Below are 13700 nucleotides of genomic sequence, written 5' to 3' on the forward strand. Positions count from 1 at the left end.
GATGGCAACATGAGGGAATGGCTGAAGAGCCACAAGAAAAATGAAGTGTGATGGAAATATAAGGGAGTTAATGGGGTGGGGGCGGGGTAAGAAACCCCTCTTCAGGCACAAACTGCTTGTTAGCAATTCTGGGACGTCAACAGGAATGAAATAATTGTGAGCTGATGTGGATTTGTGAACTGAAGATCAAAGCGATGTATGATGCTGTCAGGCACCGCGTTAGTTCAGGCATGTATCTTGCATCTGTCATTAACCTCTCCGCTGCAGTCTGGACTGTGCAAACGTTTCATCAGCAGTGTTAGTGGGATGTCCCTCCAAGCAACAGGAATTCCATTCCAGAGGCACACAGCCACAGAAACCAAACACGTTTCCCTGATACAGCCAGTGGCACTGGACAAACTCATTTCCCTGACATTCAGTTGCACGGGGCAGGCACAGCGCCACGTTATACCTGATTCACCTGGGCACACCATACAAGCATTTTTCCCTGACATGACATATCCCATCAGATGTAACAAACCTTTCCCTGACATTACTGATGCAAACCTCTACCTGACACGCCCGTTTCTCTGCCTGATGCATCAGTTTATCCTGCACGAATGCATTTTCCTGCCATGTCCACTGTACCTCACAGCACTGAAGGTGTAAAGGTGAAGAAAATGAGGTTCCCAGCTCTCCCGTCTGCACAAGCGCTATATCTTACACACTTCTCTGGCCAGATCTTGTGTGAATCACCAATTTGAGTATTTGTCAGGCAAGCTATTGCAAGAATAAGTCTTCACCTGAGATCAAAATTGGCCTGTAACTGCGTGGAGGCGATCTTGAACTGGGAGCTTCACCATGAAAGTCTGAGATGGAAGATACAAGCAGAGGCAAAAATTGAGACCTGGTGACTGTACAGGATAAGGGAAGGAAGGCCCCCAACAAAGACCAGTCTGCAGCTACCCACTTTCTTCTGCATCATACATAGAACCATCCATTTCTTCAGTCTTGTTCCCTGGTTACAGGAAATAGACTGGACTACCTCCGCAGAGGCAGAGTTGAATTAATACTAAATTGGACCCGGCTCCATTACATTTTAGGGTTGTGTTTGAAACATCACATCCCACCCATTAGATTTTTTCTCCTGATCCTCCTTCTGCCCCACTCCTGGAATGGATTTTCCCAGTTCCCACCCACCCTGCCTGAAGGACTCTTTGGTCTGCCTCCTACTCCTGACTCCCTGATTTACCTTCCACCTGAAGCAGCCCAGCCACTCAGCAGGCAGCAAACAGCTATGCACTGTGCTGCCACTTGCCTCTCAATGTACTGCTCTCTCTGGGCCTAGATCCCACAGCCCCAGGCATCCTGCCCTCACCTGGCCCTGCCTCCAAATTCTTTTGAGCCCAGTGGGTAATCAAAGTGGAAATGGTTGTTTCTCATTGGTTTTAATCTCGTGCTCATGACTACAACATTTCTGATAATAATAATCATCGTCATAGTACTAAAAACAGTATTTACAACAAGCTTCAGGTCAGAATTACACACCAAGCAAACACTCAGCACTACAGAGAGTAGGACAGGGTTAATATCTTGCAGACATCTTCTCAGCTCCCACCGGTGTGAGACACGGACATTTGACAGTTTCAACCATTTCTTACACACAAACATTTTTTTTATTTATTCATTAACTTTAAAATTTATTGTCACTATAAGGATGAGATGATTCTGGCGATGATTTCGCAGTGTACACAGATGCTTATCTAAGACAACTGCTACTTACAAACTGATCATTAGCTACAGTTAAGAAATTCAACCGTCAGTTTCCTTTCCTTTTCCCTACCCTGCCCCTAACATGCTTCTTTTCCCTGGACACTGCTGGGGCCAAACAACAGTCCTGGCCTTTCTCTGACCCTGGCAGAGAGGTTTGTGGCTAAGCTAGCCCTTCCCTTTGGAGCAGAGCTTTTCCCCAATATCCATAAATATGTTGTGGCCATAGAGGGATCTTCTCTATTTAAAAGGAGAATTTATTCTCTGGTAGATTAGGGAGAGGCTAGCGGCCTTGTTTCCAGCAGCTGCTGTCACTTCTTTACCACACTATTTGGCTTTTGTGACCAATTGCTACCCATCTGGTTTGGGGCATGGCAGATTCCTTACACTCTGCCAGCTCGTTGTAGATGGAAAACCTGCAGCTTCAGAACTGAGTCAGCAAATATTTTTGGGGGGAGGGGGGTGCAAGGGGAACTTTACACCAAATATGAAATCCCTATCTGCTTTGGCATCTTGACACCACCTGGGTCCTTTGTGCTCGATGACATTCCAGTCCTGCTTATCCCAACCCTGGTTTGTGACACCCCTCAGCGCCTGCCTACACAACTGCCAGGAACCATTCTATGTACAGTAAAAGGAAGCAGTATATACTGTGCAAATGTCTGCTGCACCCACTGGGCCAAGAGCATATAGTTGTTTGGACAAGTTATTCTCCTTGGTGACATTGCCTCCACAGAGCCGCACTGGAGGAGTAGTGTGCCTCACTTAAAGAGTGGCTTTTTGAAGGTAATGTGTGCAAAGGGCACCAGTTACTAGAAAGTAACCTCCTGTTCCCCTTAATGGCCTGTTAGTTCATCCTGGGTTCCGAAACAGAATCCATTATGGCCATTGGGAGAGGGGAAGTTTGTGACACAGTGAGGATGAATTTCAGTCCATGATTCCTTCCCGTATCTGTGCCTATATTCCTGCTCCCTTTCCTTGGAAACACTGCACTGGTCTGGAAGAAAGGTACCAGTACACTGCAAAAGTTGGAAGGTGGAAGGAAAGAATCTTTGCTGCTCTATGTTCCAAAAGGAAAAAGAGCTGCCATGTTCTCCCCCACAATATCCTCCCACAAGGAAATGCTCTTGTGCAAGCCAAATCCTGCACAAACACCCTATAACAAGTCTTCACTGAGTTTAAGATGGTGCCTTCTTGCACTTTAGCCACAGACATAAAAAGGCCAGTTGATGTATCAATCAAGTCAAATTCAGATCTGGCGTTAAGTGTCTGCAACTCTATTGACCTCAGTGATGGAATGGCAGATCCCTTACAGTTTGGCTCACCATCTGCTTTTACAGCAGCCATCTCTGTAAACAATGACCTTACATTTCTACCGCCGTGACTACACCAGAAACAGGCACACAAACATCTCCTAACCCCTTCTGTCCTCTCCCTGGCAGCATGTTCCACCCTCCCCTCCCCCCCCCGCCCACACACACCTGTCTTTTCCAAAGCTGCCATTCTGGAAATACCATTGAAGAGATCAGGGTGTCCTTTGCTACACCGAAGAGCCAGCGCTCTCTGGTTCATTCTGTGATCTTTGGTCCAAATGTCTCTCCTGTAATGGTATTGAAGAGTCACATCCATCTTTGGGAAGAGGGAACAATAATTCTCCCAAATTAGAGTTTCTCTAAAGGCTGGTGGGCTGACTCGCAATCACATACCTTTCTAGTTTGTTTATTTACTTACTGAAGTGAAATGTTATTGTTTGTGAAATTGATTGACAGTCCTGGAAATCGAGCCACCCCGATTATCCATAGAATCGGGTTCAACACAGGCAGTAACCGTGCAGGCTTCCCCGACACTGCTTAGCCAGCGTGCCCCAGTCCTGCCTCTACAACTGAGAGGGTAGTTCAGTCTACAGGCTTATTCAGCCCGTGGCCGACTAGGCTATCCACTAATGCCTGTGGTGATGGTATTTTTTGTGATATGGGCACCTGTCCACTAGGCTCTGAGACCCCCAGCTAATTTCACATGGGCTACCAAAGCACTATCAGAAAGTAACGACTACGTCACTACCTACCTGGGCTGGCTTCAAACCAGTGACCCAAGGTGAAAGGCTCTGCATGACATAACCAATTCCTTGAGCCATCTGGTCTCCTTCTCCATCTGCTGGGAAACAATGGATCCATTAACCACTCCCTCACAAGGAAGAAATCCTCACTATTTACTGCCCATTGTCTTGACACTGATATCTGGCTCAGAGCAAACACCAAGAGTAGTATAAGCTCTGGATAGGAAATCCATATCTCCATGACACTGCTGGTTGAATTTATTAATATCTGAATTCTTTACATCTGTTTAAGAAAGATTTTTAAAAAAGAACAAAATCCCAAAGAGAAGCTGATTGATTGGTTATTGACTGATTCTATACTTCATATGAACTAGCTGCTATTATGCTTAGAGGTACCCCATGGCCTGTGATCCCCCACAAGTACTGAACAGTTAAGGATGGAGAGAGAGAAGCGTGTAGCTGGGGAACGAACACCAGAGGGTGGGGGAAAATGAGGAACCGAATGTTGCATCTAGACAAACAAAATAAAATGGGTTGGGTGGGTTGGTTGGTTGGTTGGTTATCAGGAACCAGGTGCTAGATGTGTAGAAAAGCCCTTTATCCAGAGATCTCCTCCCGCTGTTCCTTGTTCCTGCGAACCTCAGCTGCATGCAGTTCCTGCAAAGACATAGAAAGGGTTACAGCATCTGCAGGCTGCATAGGGCAAACCCAAGGCTGTTTCCCATCTCCCCTCAGTTTAATCTACAACTGAACAGTTTCTGTTTTTGTGCATGCATCTCCTCGTCCTCAGGAGCCTGGCACCATCAAACACATGTACTAGAACATTGTCATAGTTGGTGTAATTCCACTGAAGCCACTAGACTTACACCTAGGGTAATTTTAGCCCCCTCCTATGCAGAGCTCAGAAGACCAGGCATATCACATGAATGTTCTGTGAATGGGTCTTCAGTGCCAGTGTTCAGAGCCTGCTGCAGCTGGCTCACAGAAGGAGCCCCACACAAATGATGTCCTGCCCCACATTGAGACCAGAAGAGGTTGTAGCCTCTGGCCCCAGAGATGAGCAGTTACCAAACCACACTGCAGCAGAGGAGGCCTGAGGTCAGCGCTGCCTTTGGGCTCCCAAGCAAGGGCCAGCAGAAGATAAAGTAACGTTCTCTGCCATTAGACCGGAGGAGGGGGAGCCTGAGCCTGCTACACTGATCTCAGGTGCACGTCTCCTCCATCTCATGGTATCCTGAGCTACTGCTGAAGAACTCTGTTTAGTACCTGTTCTGATGGAGGAGAGGTCAGATGTGGTAAGAAAGTGCCCAAACCTCAGTGCTCACTTTCACACAGCCAAGTATAGAGTCCCACCCCCCTCCAAAAACCAAAACAAGAAGGTATGAGGCAGAGAGAGAGAGAGAGAGAGAGAGAGAAGGAAGAAAACTGGGGAGCAGGGCTCCAGAGGGAAGGGGTGAGCAGAGCACATTGAACACCTTGGGGAGGGAGAGTTGCTCAAGGTAGCCTAGGAAAATGGTGGTGCAGGAGATGTAGATTGTATACAGAGCTCTGCTCTCATGGTGAACATCCCAGCTGTGTTTGAGGTCAACAGGCCAAGCTACAGATGCTAGGCAAAGGCTTTGGTACCAGTAGCCATTATAATATAGGCAGGTGTCCTGGCCCTGCCCATTCTCTAGGTGTGCTGGGACAAGGGAATCTAGCACTTGCCTTCTCACGCAGTCGCTCCCTCAAGGCAGCTAGGTGAGCTTCACGGATCTCCTTGCTCAGCTCCATCTTGTAGTTGAGCTTCTCCTCAGCCAGCCGGCTGAAGTTATTGTTCTCCTCCAGGGCCTTGTGCAGCACCTCCCGCTCATGCTCCCGCTTCTCCGCCAGCTGCTTCAGCACTTGGGCCTCCTGGGTCTGTGGGAAGCCAATAGATCGGGGGTGTGTGTGTGTGAAAGGAATTCTTCATGTCCCTTGTCTCAGAGATGCTTCCCTGATCTGATCTGCAATGTCTCCCTGGAGGTGCCACAACCACCTCCTTTGGGTGTCTGTCCAAAACCTAGCAACTCTGTTATAGGATTTGCACTCAATATTTACTCTAAACTTATCTGCCCCTCTTAAGGCTTTGACCATTGCTTCTTGTCCAACCATCTTGCATTCATGTGGCTACCCCCCTCCATCCATTAGATGATATTTAGATACTGTGACCATGTTCTCCCCACCCCACAAATCCTTTCTAGATCACATGCGACAAATTTTCAAACCTCTACCTTTGCACCTGCATTTCAGGCAGGTAGATGTTAAACATCCCAAATTCTATCTTTGCTGTGTGAGCAATACTGTTGGTGCAATTTGCAAGCTATGGAGAGACTCCTCTGGAAATCTGTCCCTATATATTAAACTGCCTCTTCTCCTGCTCTTACCCACAAGTTTTTGTAGTGTCGTGGTTTGCCTCTTTTTATAGTCTCTCTAATTTTCCAATATTTTTCTCTATTAAGACTTTAAATTATGGTCATAAATGAAGTGCAAAAAGAGCATTGCCAGCTGTTAAAAAAGCAATGACATGGTGCAAAAGGCACTGATTCTAAGCTTTACTGGATGTGTGGCTTATATTTATATCTCCTATAGAGATAGCTAGTGATAGAGATTTTCATTCTGCAGCATCGGGTCACACATATAATTCTCTATGAAAATCTAAACCAGAGGACCACAGGATTCCATAGATCCATAGATTTTAAGGCCAGAAGGGACCAATGTGATCATCTGTTCTAACCTCCTGCATAACACAGGCCAGAGAATTTCATCCAGTGATTCCTACATCAGACCTAACAACTGGGGGTTGAACAAGAGTGTAACACACAGCACTATTACCAATCACAAGATGTGGCTCCTAAGTAAAATCAACGTTGTTGTTCACCCCCAGCACTGTATCTGTTATTCTGTCCCCAATTATGAATTGCCGTCACCTGGGGGGCTTGGTTAAAACATGATTGGTCATATAAGTTAGCATTTCCCTAAAATATCCTGCTACCTTCCTCCTCTCCTCTGCAGCCTCCAGCCTCTTCTGCAGCTCCTCCAGGGACAGGTCCTTCTTCTTAGGGGGAGAAGAGAGGACTGGACTCTCTGGGGACAAGTCCGAAGGGGACTTCAGGATCACTTCAAAGCTCTGGCCAGATGCCCTTTTGTCCAGCTGCTTCACCTCCATGTCTATGACAGAAGAACAGAAGCACTTGATGGATTATAGGACACTTATGAAAGAGCTAATTTGATAAAGGCACCTTGTAGAAGCTGCTAAGTCAAGCCCTGAAGCTATGATCACCAAGTGAGACCTGGCTATGATGAGATGCTTCTAAATGGGGTGTATTGTCACTTGAGTCTCTGCTGGAGAGTTTCAGAGAGGTGAGAATTTGAAGTCAATCATTAATTGCTGGTAAAAGGGACAATGACACTGTACAACCTAGAAGTAGGAGCATCATTGTCAAATGTTATGGTGCAGACCAACAGTAGGCAGTGGTGGTCAGTAAGTAAAGGGGATCCGGGGATCCAGCTGAACCTGCAGGGGGAATTTTGGGAGGCAGAATGGAATTACCCATATTGGAATTTGGCCAGGACACCGGAATTAACTTCCCTGCTCTTATGAAAAGGACCACGAGGCCTTTGGTGACCACAGGAGGTCAATACCTTGGTCTTACATTCTATCTGAAAGATCCAGCAGCAGGATCTTTCTCTCTGCCCATTCAGGAGCTTTTCACAGGAACTGCATACAGAATTGTGTTGTGTAGCCAATGCAATTAATCTTACAGCCACAGAATAAGTACAGCATAGCTGATGGCAGCCACAGAAAGGCCATACTGCTGATAACATCAAGACTCATATCCCAGGATATGTAATGGTGCTGTTTGGTAACAGTCCTACTGTTTCTCTGTGTGTAAATATGGGTCACAGGTTAATAAACTATTCTAAGGAAAAAGAAAAAGGAGGACTTGTGGCACCTTAGAGACTAACAAATTTATTTGAGCATAAGCTTTCGTGAGCTACAGCTCACTTTATGGGATGTAGCTCACGAAAGCTTATGCTCAATTAAATTTGTTAGTCTTTAAGGTGCCACAAGTCCTCCTTTTCTTTTTGCGGATACAGACTAACATGGCTGCTACTCTGAAACTATTCTAAGGAACTGGACTAAAATACCATGCTCCAGTAATACAGAAAACTTGGATCAGGACATGAAAATGGTCTCTCTCCCTAGTCAGGAACCCAGCCTAATGTACTAAAGTCCTCCAAGATTTACAGAAGCTGCCTGCAGATTGGATCTACAACAGATTCTGTGCGTATGTCATTTACCTCCATACTGGTAGATGGTATTGGGGTGCGGCTGAGTGTGGAAACAGGAGCAGATCAGTGAGAGCAAGGACAGCTCCTTCATTTTCTCCTTGTAGGCTGAAAAGAAACAAACAGCAATGAGTGGAGAGGTCTACTGGCAGTCTCATGTCTTTCTCAGGGGGAAGGAAGCAGAGGGATACACAGAGACTCATTTGTCGCTATTGGACTCTCTGAAGGCCTTTCCAAATAGTCAGATGCTGAGATACTGTACAGGTGATTCCCACATCCACTGTGGTACAGTAAGCTACACAGGGAGATGCCTTAAATGTGTCTTACCATCTCTGCAGCTCTGAATCACCCAGGAGGAATCTTCCCCCCAATTGCAAGAAAGGCAGGTTGGGAGCTGGTGAATTTCAGCACTTATAAATAACTACACAGTGAAGGCTGCCCAGATACCTCCCCTAAACAGTTCCAAACTCAGTAATTAAGAATGACATTTAAAAAGCAAACCCTGCAGCCTGTAGAGAGGGTCCCCTCCATTTTATGATCCTGTATTTCTGATGTCAATCAGTAATTTACAATGAAAAGAAGAGATAAGGCCAGGTTTGTTGGGAACCAAGGTAAATTTGGGGGAAGGAGGGATAGCTGGGGGAAGGAGGGATAACTCAGTGGTTTGAGCGTTGGCCTGCTAAACCCAGAGTTGTGAGCTCAATCCTTGACGGGGCCCATTTAGGGATCTGGGGCAAAAATTGGGGATTGGTCCTGCTTTGAGCAGGGGGTTGCACTAGATGACCTCCTGAGGTCTCGTCCAACCCTGACATTCAATGAAGCACTACTGAGAACTGGACCAATGATGCATGTAAATGGCTTTTAACTATAGCTTGCAGGGTGAATGAAACTGACCACAAACCTGGCTCTCGCTGTGTCCTGAAGCCACAGCCCAGGGACAGAGCTCTGGGCTCAGGGCGACAGAGACTGAGTGATGCTAAGGATTGCCTGGATGGTAATTTGATGATGTAAAGGGGGTTGCTATGGGTTAACTGGGTAACGTTGAGGATAAAACTCAGCACACCAAGGGGTGCTACTGTGCCTCTGACCTTCTAGCTGGGATAAGCAGGATTGTCAATGACCTTAAGTTTTGCAAGATAAGAGTTGTCCACTGAACCCCCATCCTGCCACTCTGCATCTTTGTGGCAGGTCTACCTGTCACATGGGTCAGGACAGTCCCAGGAAAAGGACTCCTGCTGGAGGCACTGACTCACAAAAAAAAGAATGCCAATTCAGCACACTGTGAAGCCAAGAGCCTGGGAGGGTGGCAGGCCCACAGTGGAGATCCCTGCACCTCTGACTTTCCAGTGCGGCAGCATCTCTACTGCAGCTCCTCCGGATCTTTATCTCAGCAGTAGATTAGAGAGAATTTAAATGGATTTGGTCATCGTCCTAGGACCTCCCCTCCGCCCTTTTCAGGGAAGGTTGCTTCTGGTCTGCAATGATGGTAAAACCTGCCCGTTTCTCCCTCCTCCCAACTGTCTGTGAGCGAGACTGGGATACACAATCCCTTCTGGCTCAGCCCCAGGGCTGCTGCTAGCATGGGCTTTGCTCGCCATTGTTGCGACAGCAGGTTGCAGCTGCAGCAGTCCTCGGTGGCACTGAGCACACTAAGCTGCTGCCCTAATCAGAACAAAACAGGCCCAGTCTGCAGAGTCTGCTTTCCCAGCATAGCAGGCACCCATGTTCTCTGAGGTTAACCCATTCCTCCCCTGTACACAGAGGCGCTCTTGGAGTGAACCAAACAGTACTCAACACTTCTATGTGCCCTTTCCCTCAGTAGGAATTAATTAACCCTCACTGCACCATGGCCAGATGAGGAAGTATTGTCTCCATTTTACAGCTGGGGAAACTGAAATATAGCACTTGCCAAAGTTTTGACAGCAAGTCAGTGGCACAGTTAAGGATAGGACCTGGGAATCTTGACTCTCAGCCCCTCCCGTGCCCCTTAGACTCCGCTGCTAGTGGTCAAATCATCAGGGGTGTGGTGGGAAGAACACGTAGACTGATGGAGACAAAGAACACATGAGTTGTTGGGAGCCAAAATGTCACAGCCATCTGGGGTTCAATTTTATTAACAAAAAGGAGAATTATACAAACCCCAGCCCAAAGCTTCTCCCCAGGGGTGGCTGTTCCTAGGGTCCTGCCATCAGGACCAGCGTGCCCCAGCCTCTGGTCTCCCCCGCAGTGGGCTACTCCCACCTTGCTTGTATGCAGGATACAAAGGAGCCACAATGACCTCAGTGAGTCAGCTGTGATGAACCAGCCGCTCTCTGCAGGGCTAACAGTAGAATGCCACTGCTGACCTACACTTCAGGCCTCCTCAAAGTACCAAGTGCGAGGGCATCTCCTACAGAAATGCTCATTCCCTTCACTCTGCTGAGTCTGCTATGTAACCTTTAGGCTAGGAAGAGGCTTATGGAAGAGGCTCATTATAGATTTGCCCGGAAGAGATTTTAGAGAAGCTGCAAAGCTAAGGCACTCATTTTCCAACACTGTCATGCTGTTTACCATGTCCCCTCCTGGACACCTCACTTCCCAGCCTCCCAACTTGATCCCTCATCTTCCCCCTGGCAACAAGCATTTGGAAAGGTGACAGTACGAAGGACATAAGAGAAACATACTCTCATCTCAGTGCCATGTGATTCTTTTGTACTTGTGTTGTTTACCTCCTTTCCCTGGCTGCAGGACTTCATATTTATCAGCAGCAACTCTGCCTTTGCTACGCCACAGTCCCCACTGCTCAAATTTCTCCTGGTCACTTTACAACCCCTTCCAGTTCTAATACCAAACACGAGGCTGATTGTGTTTAAATTTACACCAGAAAAGACCAACTTGCTGCAGCAATGCAAGGTGCAGAGAGGGGCAGGTGGTTGTTGTTTTAATTTAGCTAATTAAAAAAGCTTTTGGAAATCCTATGAGAGCCCTGTGCTGGGCTAGAGCCAGCAGCGAGCATCACTGCTTGGCGACTGATGGATGCTTCACCATTATGACCGAGGCAGCTTTGTGAACCAGCCAAGAGCTCAGAACCACTGAGCTGAGGAGCTGTTCTATTTCCTACCAGGTGTGCAACTGCAACTGCACATGGCTAGCAGGTGACACCAGGAGAAAGACAGTATGTGCCTGAAAGAAAAAATATATATAGCAAGTAAGTTCTTATTTCAATTTTCCCTTTCCTGCAAAGGAAGCTTGTTCTTTCAAGGTACACCTTGTCATTTTGGTCAATCTGGGCTCTCTGTAGCTGGGGAAAGCAGAGGATTTGGACCTGTCTCCATGGACATTTTGGATTTTCTGTCCCCTGAAGATGCAGGCATAGTGTCTTGGTGAGGAATGATTCTTGTTGCTCTAATGCGCAGGTTTAGCATGTTCCTCCCGAAACTAGGCCTGGGAAGAAGTTTTCCCGTGAGCATTTTAGCAGGGATCTTTTCCTCCTTTTTCTGGCAGATTGAGCAAGGATCTTCCAGGAGGATCAAGTGTGTCAGTCTCTTATGATTGCAGGGGGTCCAGCACTGCTAAATCTTTGGCCTTTCCCATCTCTTCCTTTTGGAGAAAGCCCACCTCACTCTTTTTGGCAGACGGAGCAAGGATTTTACATGGGGATTAGGAAAGGTGGGTCCGTTTCTTGTGATTTCAAGGGTCTGGCCAGGACACTGAGACCTGTGGACTTTTGCTGGCAGATGCTATGGTGTAATTTGGGCATACATGTTTGAGTATTTTGTTAAAAGTAGGTTTCAAACCATTCCAGGGCATACTGTTTCAGCAACCATTCAGTGTCACAGTATTGCCGTGGTGTAGCTGTTATACCTTAGTGCTGCCAATGAACCCAAAAGGAGCACTCACTGGGTTGTGGTAAAAGAACTTATCACTGTAACAGAAACAAACCAGACCATGAGGCCTTTACTTTGACATCTACCTCAGGAGCTGCGTGTGATAGAGAGGAATTAAACAGAGAGCCCTGGTGCATGGCACACTGATTCCACCGGCTGGTAACTCTCATTTTCTTGTGTTAGGTTATCTGAGCTTTACTCTGTCTCCACAGAGCCAGTTTCCTGGTCTCCCTTCAGACTCTTGTAAGATACAGCTTCTTCCTTACAGCAGTTCTGACCCAGTGTTCACCAGCTGCACCCATTCCATTTGGAGCTTTCCTTCCCTACTCCCTTCTGCAAATTGGCTCTTTCTGTCAATTACAATGAAAAGGAGCAAGAGGACAAAAGGACACTGGTTAATCGAGCTGCTGCCAGCAGCCTAATGAGCTGGGAAAGTGGTGTGTGAACATCTCCTGGCACTTGAGACTCTGCAGCTCCATCCCGGCGCCAGCTACCAGAGGCAATTAACAGAATCCAGACACACAGGTAGGGGGAGGGGAGCAGGAGGCTCTTAGCGTCGGAGGGCTCAGCAAGCGTGTGTGTGTGGGGGGGGGGAGCCACAAGGGAAAAAATCCGAGGAGCTATGACCTGTGGTTTGTCTCTTGCTACAAAACAAAGCACAGGTCAAGCTCTTCTGCTGGAATAATATCTTGCAACAAAGCAGTATGGCGAAAACAATGGGATTATAAAGGGGAAGTGGTGAAAATCCCTCTGTTCTTAGAGGCATTTTCTCCTTGCTATATGGGTACCAAATCAATATGCTCTAAGGCCGTATCTATACTATGAGCCAGGGGGCATGATTCCCAGCTCGCATACGCATACTTGTACTAGCCTGATGAGGACTAGGACCTGTATAAATCGTAGTATAGCTGTGCAGCATGGGCATTGGCAGGTTAGGTGTGCTGAGCAGAAACCCGCCTGAACCCATGGGTTTGTACTCAGCACAGCTAAGCCATGCCGCTGCTTCCCAGGCTACCGTGGCTACCCTACTCGGTATACTTACAGTAGGTCTCATCGAGCTGCCCCGAGTCCGTGTATGCGGGCTGCGAATCACACCCCAGTGTAGACTTAGCCTTGTTTAGTTACTCCAATCTGCCTGCTGGAGGAGGCGAAAGAGCTTAGTGGGATAGGTGCGATTGGAAAGTGGAGCTGTCCGTTCAGCACCACCCACCAGCTATGGCTGGCCACCCTCTGAATGAGACAGGAACTGGAATGAATGCACTAGCACAACTGGTTCCCTACACCCACAGCTTTTAACTGAACCCTAAAAAGGGGCAAACTTGGACAGGTTCAGCCCAGTAGGGCAGGATCTGGGACTGCCTCTGGAACCAGTAGGTGGGTCAGAAATAATCACTTGTGATCTAGAGGGGATGTTCAAAGTCCACTATATGGCTTACAGGCTGTCAGAGCAATACCCTACTCCTCTCTACAACCTTCTACCCAAGGCTCTCAAAGCCCTTTACAAACAGTAACTGAGCCTCACTTTGGAGTTGTGCAGGACTATCCCCATTCTACAGAAGTTTGAAATGGAGACATAGAAACAGTAAGTGACTTGTCCAAAGTCACATAAAGGTAGGAACAGAACAACAGAAGAGTCCTGACTCCCAGTTCTCTTCTCTAACCACTAGGTCACACTCCCATCCCAGAGCCACAAATAGAATGAAGGAGTCCTGATTTCC

At 47.3% G+C, this 13700-nt stretch overlaps 1 protein-coding gene across 1 annotated transcript in view; it reads right to left on the minus strand.

Moving 5' to 3' along the window:
* Nucleotides 1-71: 71 nt before the first annotated feature.
* The window catches only part of STMN3 (stathmin 3), a 28742-nt gene continuing 15113 nt past the window's right edge, over nucleotides 72-13700 (minus strand). Inside the window, exons 2-5 of the mRNA XM_074970330.1 lie at nucleotides 8129-8224; nucleotides 6819-6994; nucleotides 5513-5704; nucleotides 72-4462 (exon numbers count right to left, since the gene is read on the minus strand). Of these exons, the coding sequence (XP_074826431.1) occupies nucleotides 4403-4462; nucleotides 5513-5704; nucleotides 6819-6994; nucleotides 8129-8224 (524 nt within the window). The 3' untranslated portion in view covers nucleotides 72-4402. The remainder of the gene's footprint in view (nucleotides 4463-5512; nucleotides 5705-6818; nucleotides 6995-8128; nucleotides 8225-13700) is intronic.

Source organism: Natator depressus, chromosome 13 (genome assembly GCF_965152275.1).
Source record: "Natator depressus isolate rNatDep1 chromosome 13, rNatDep2.hap1, whole genome shotgun sequence".
In the NCBI taxonomy this organism is placed as follows: Eukaryota; Metazoa; Chordata; order Testudines; family Cheloniidae; genus Natator; species Natator depressus.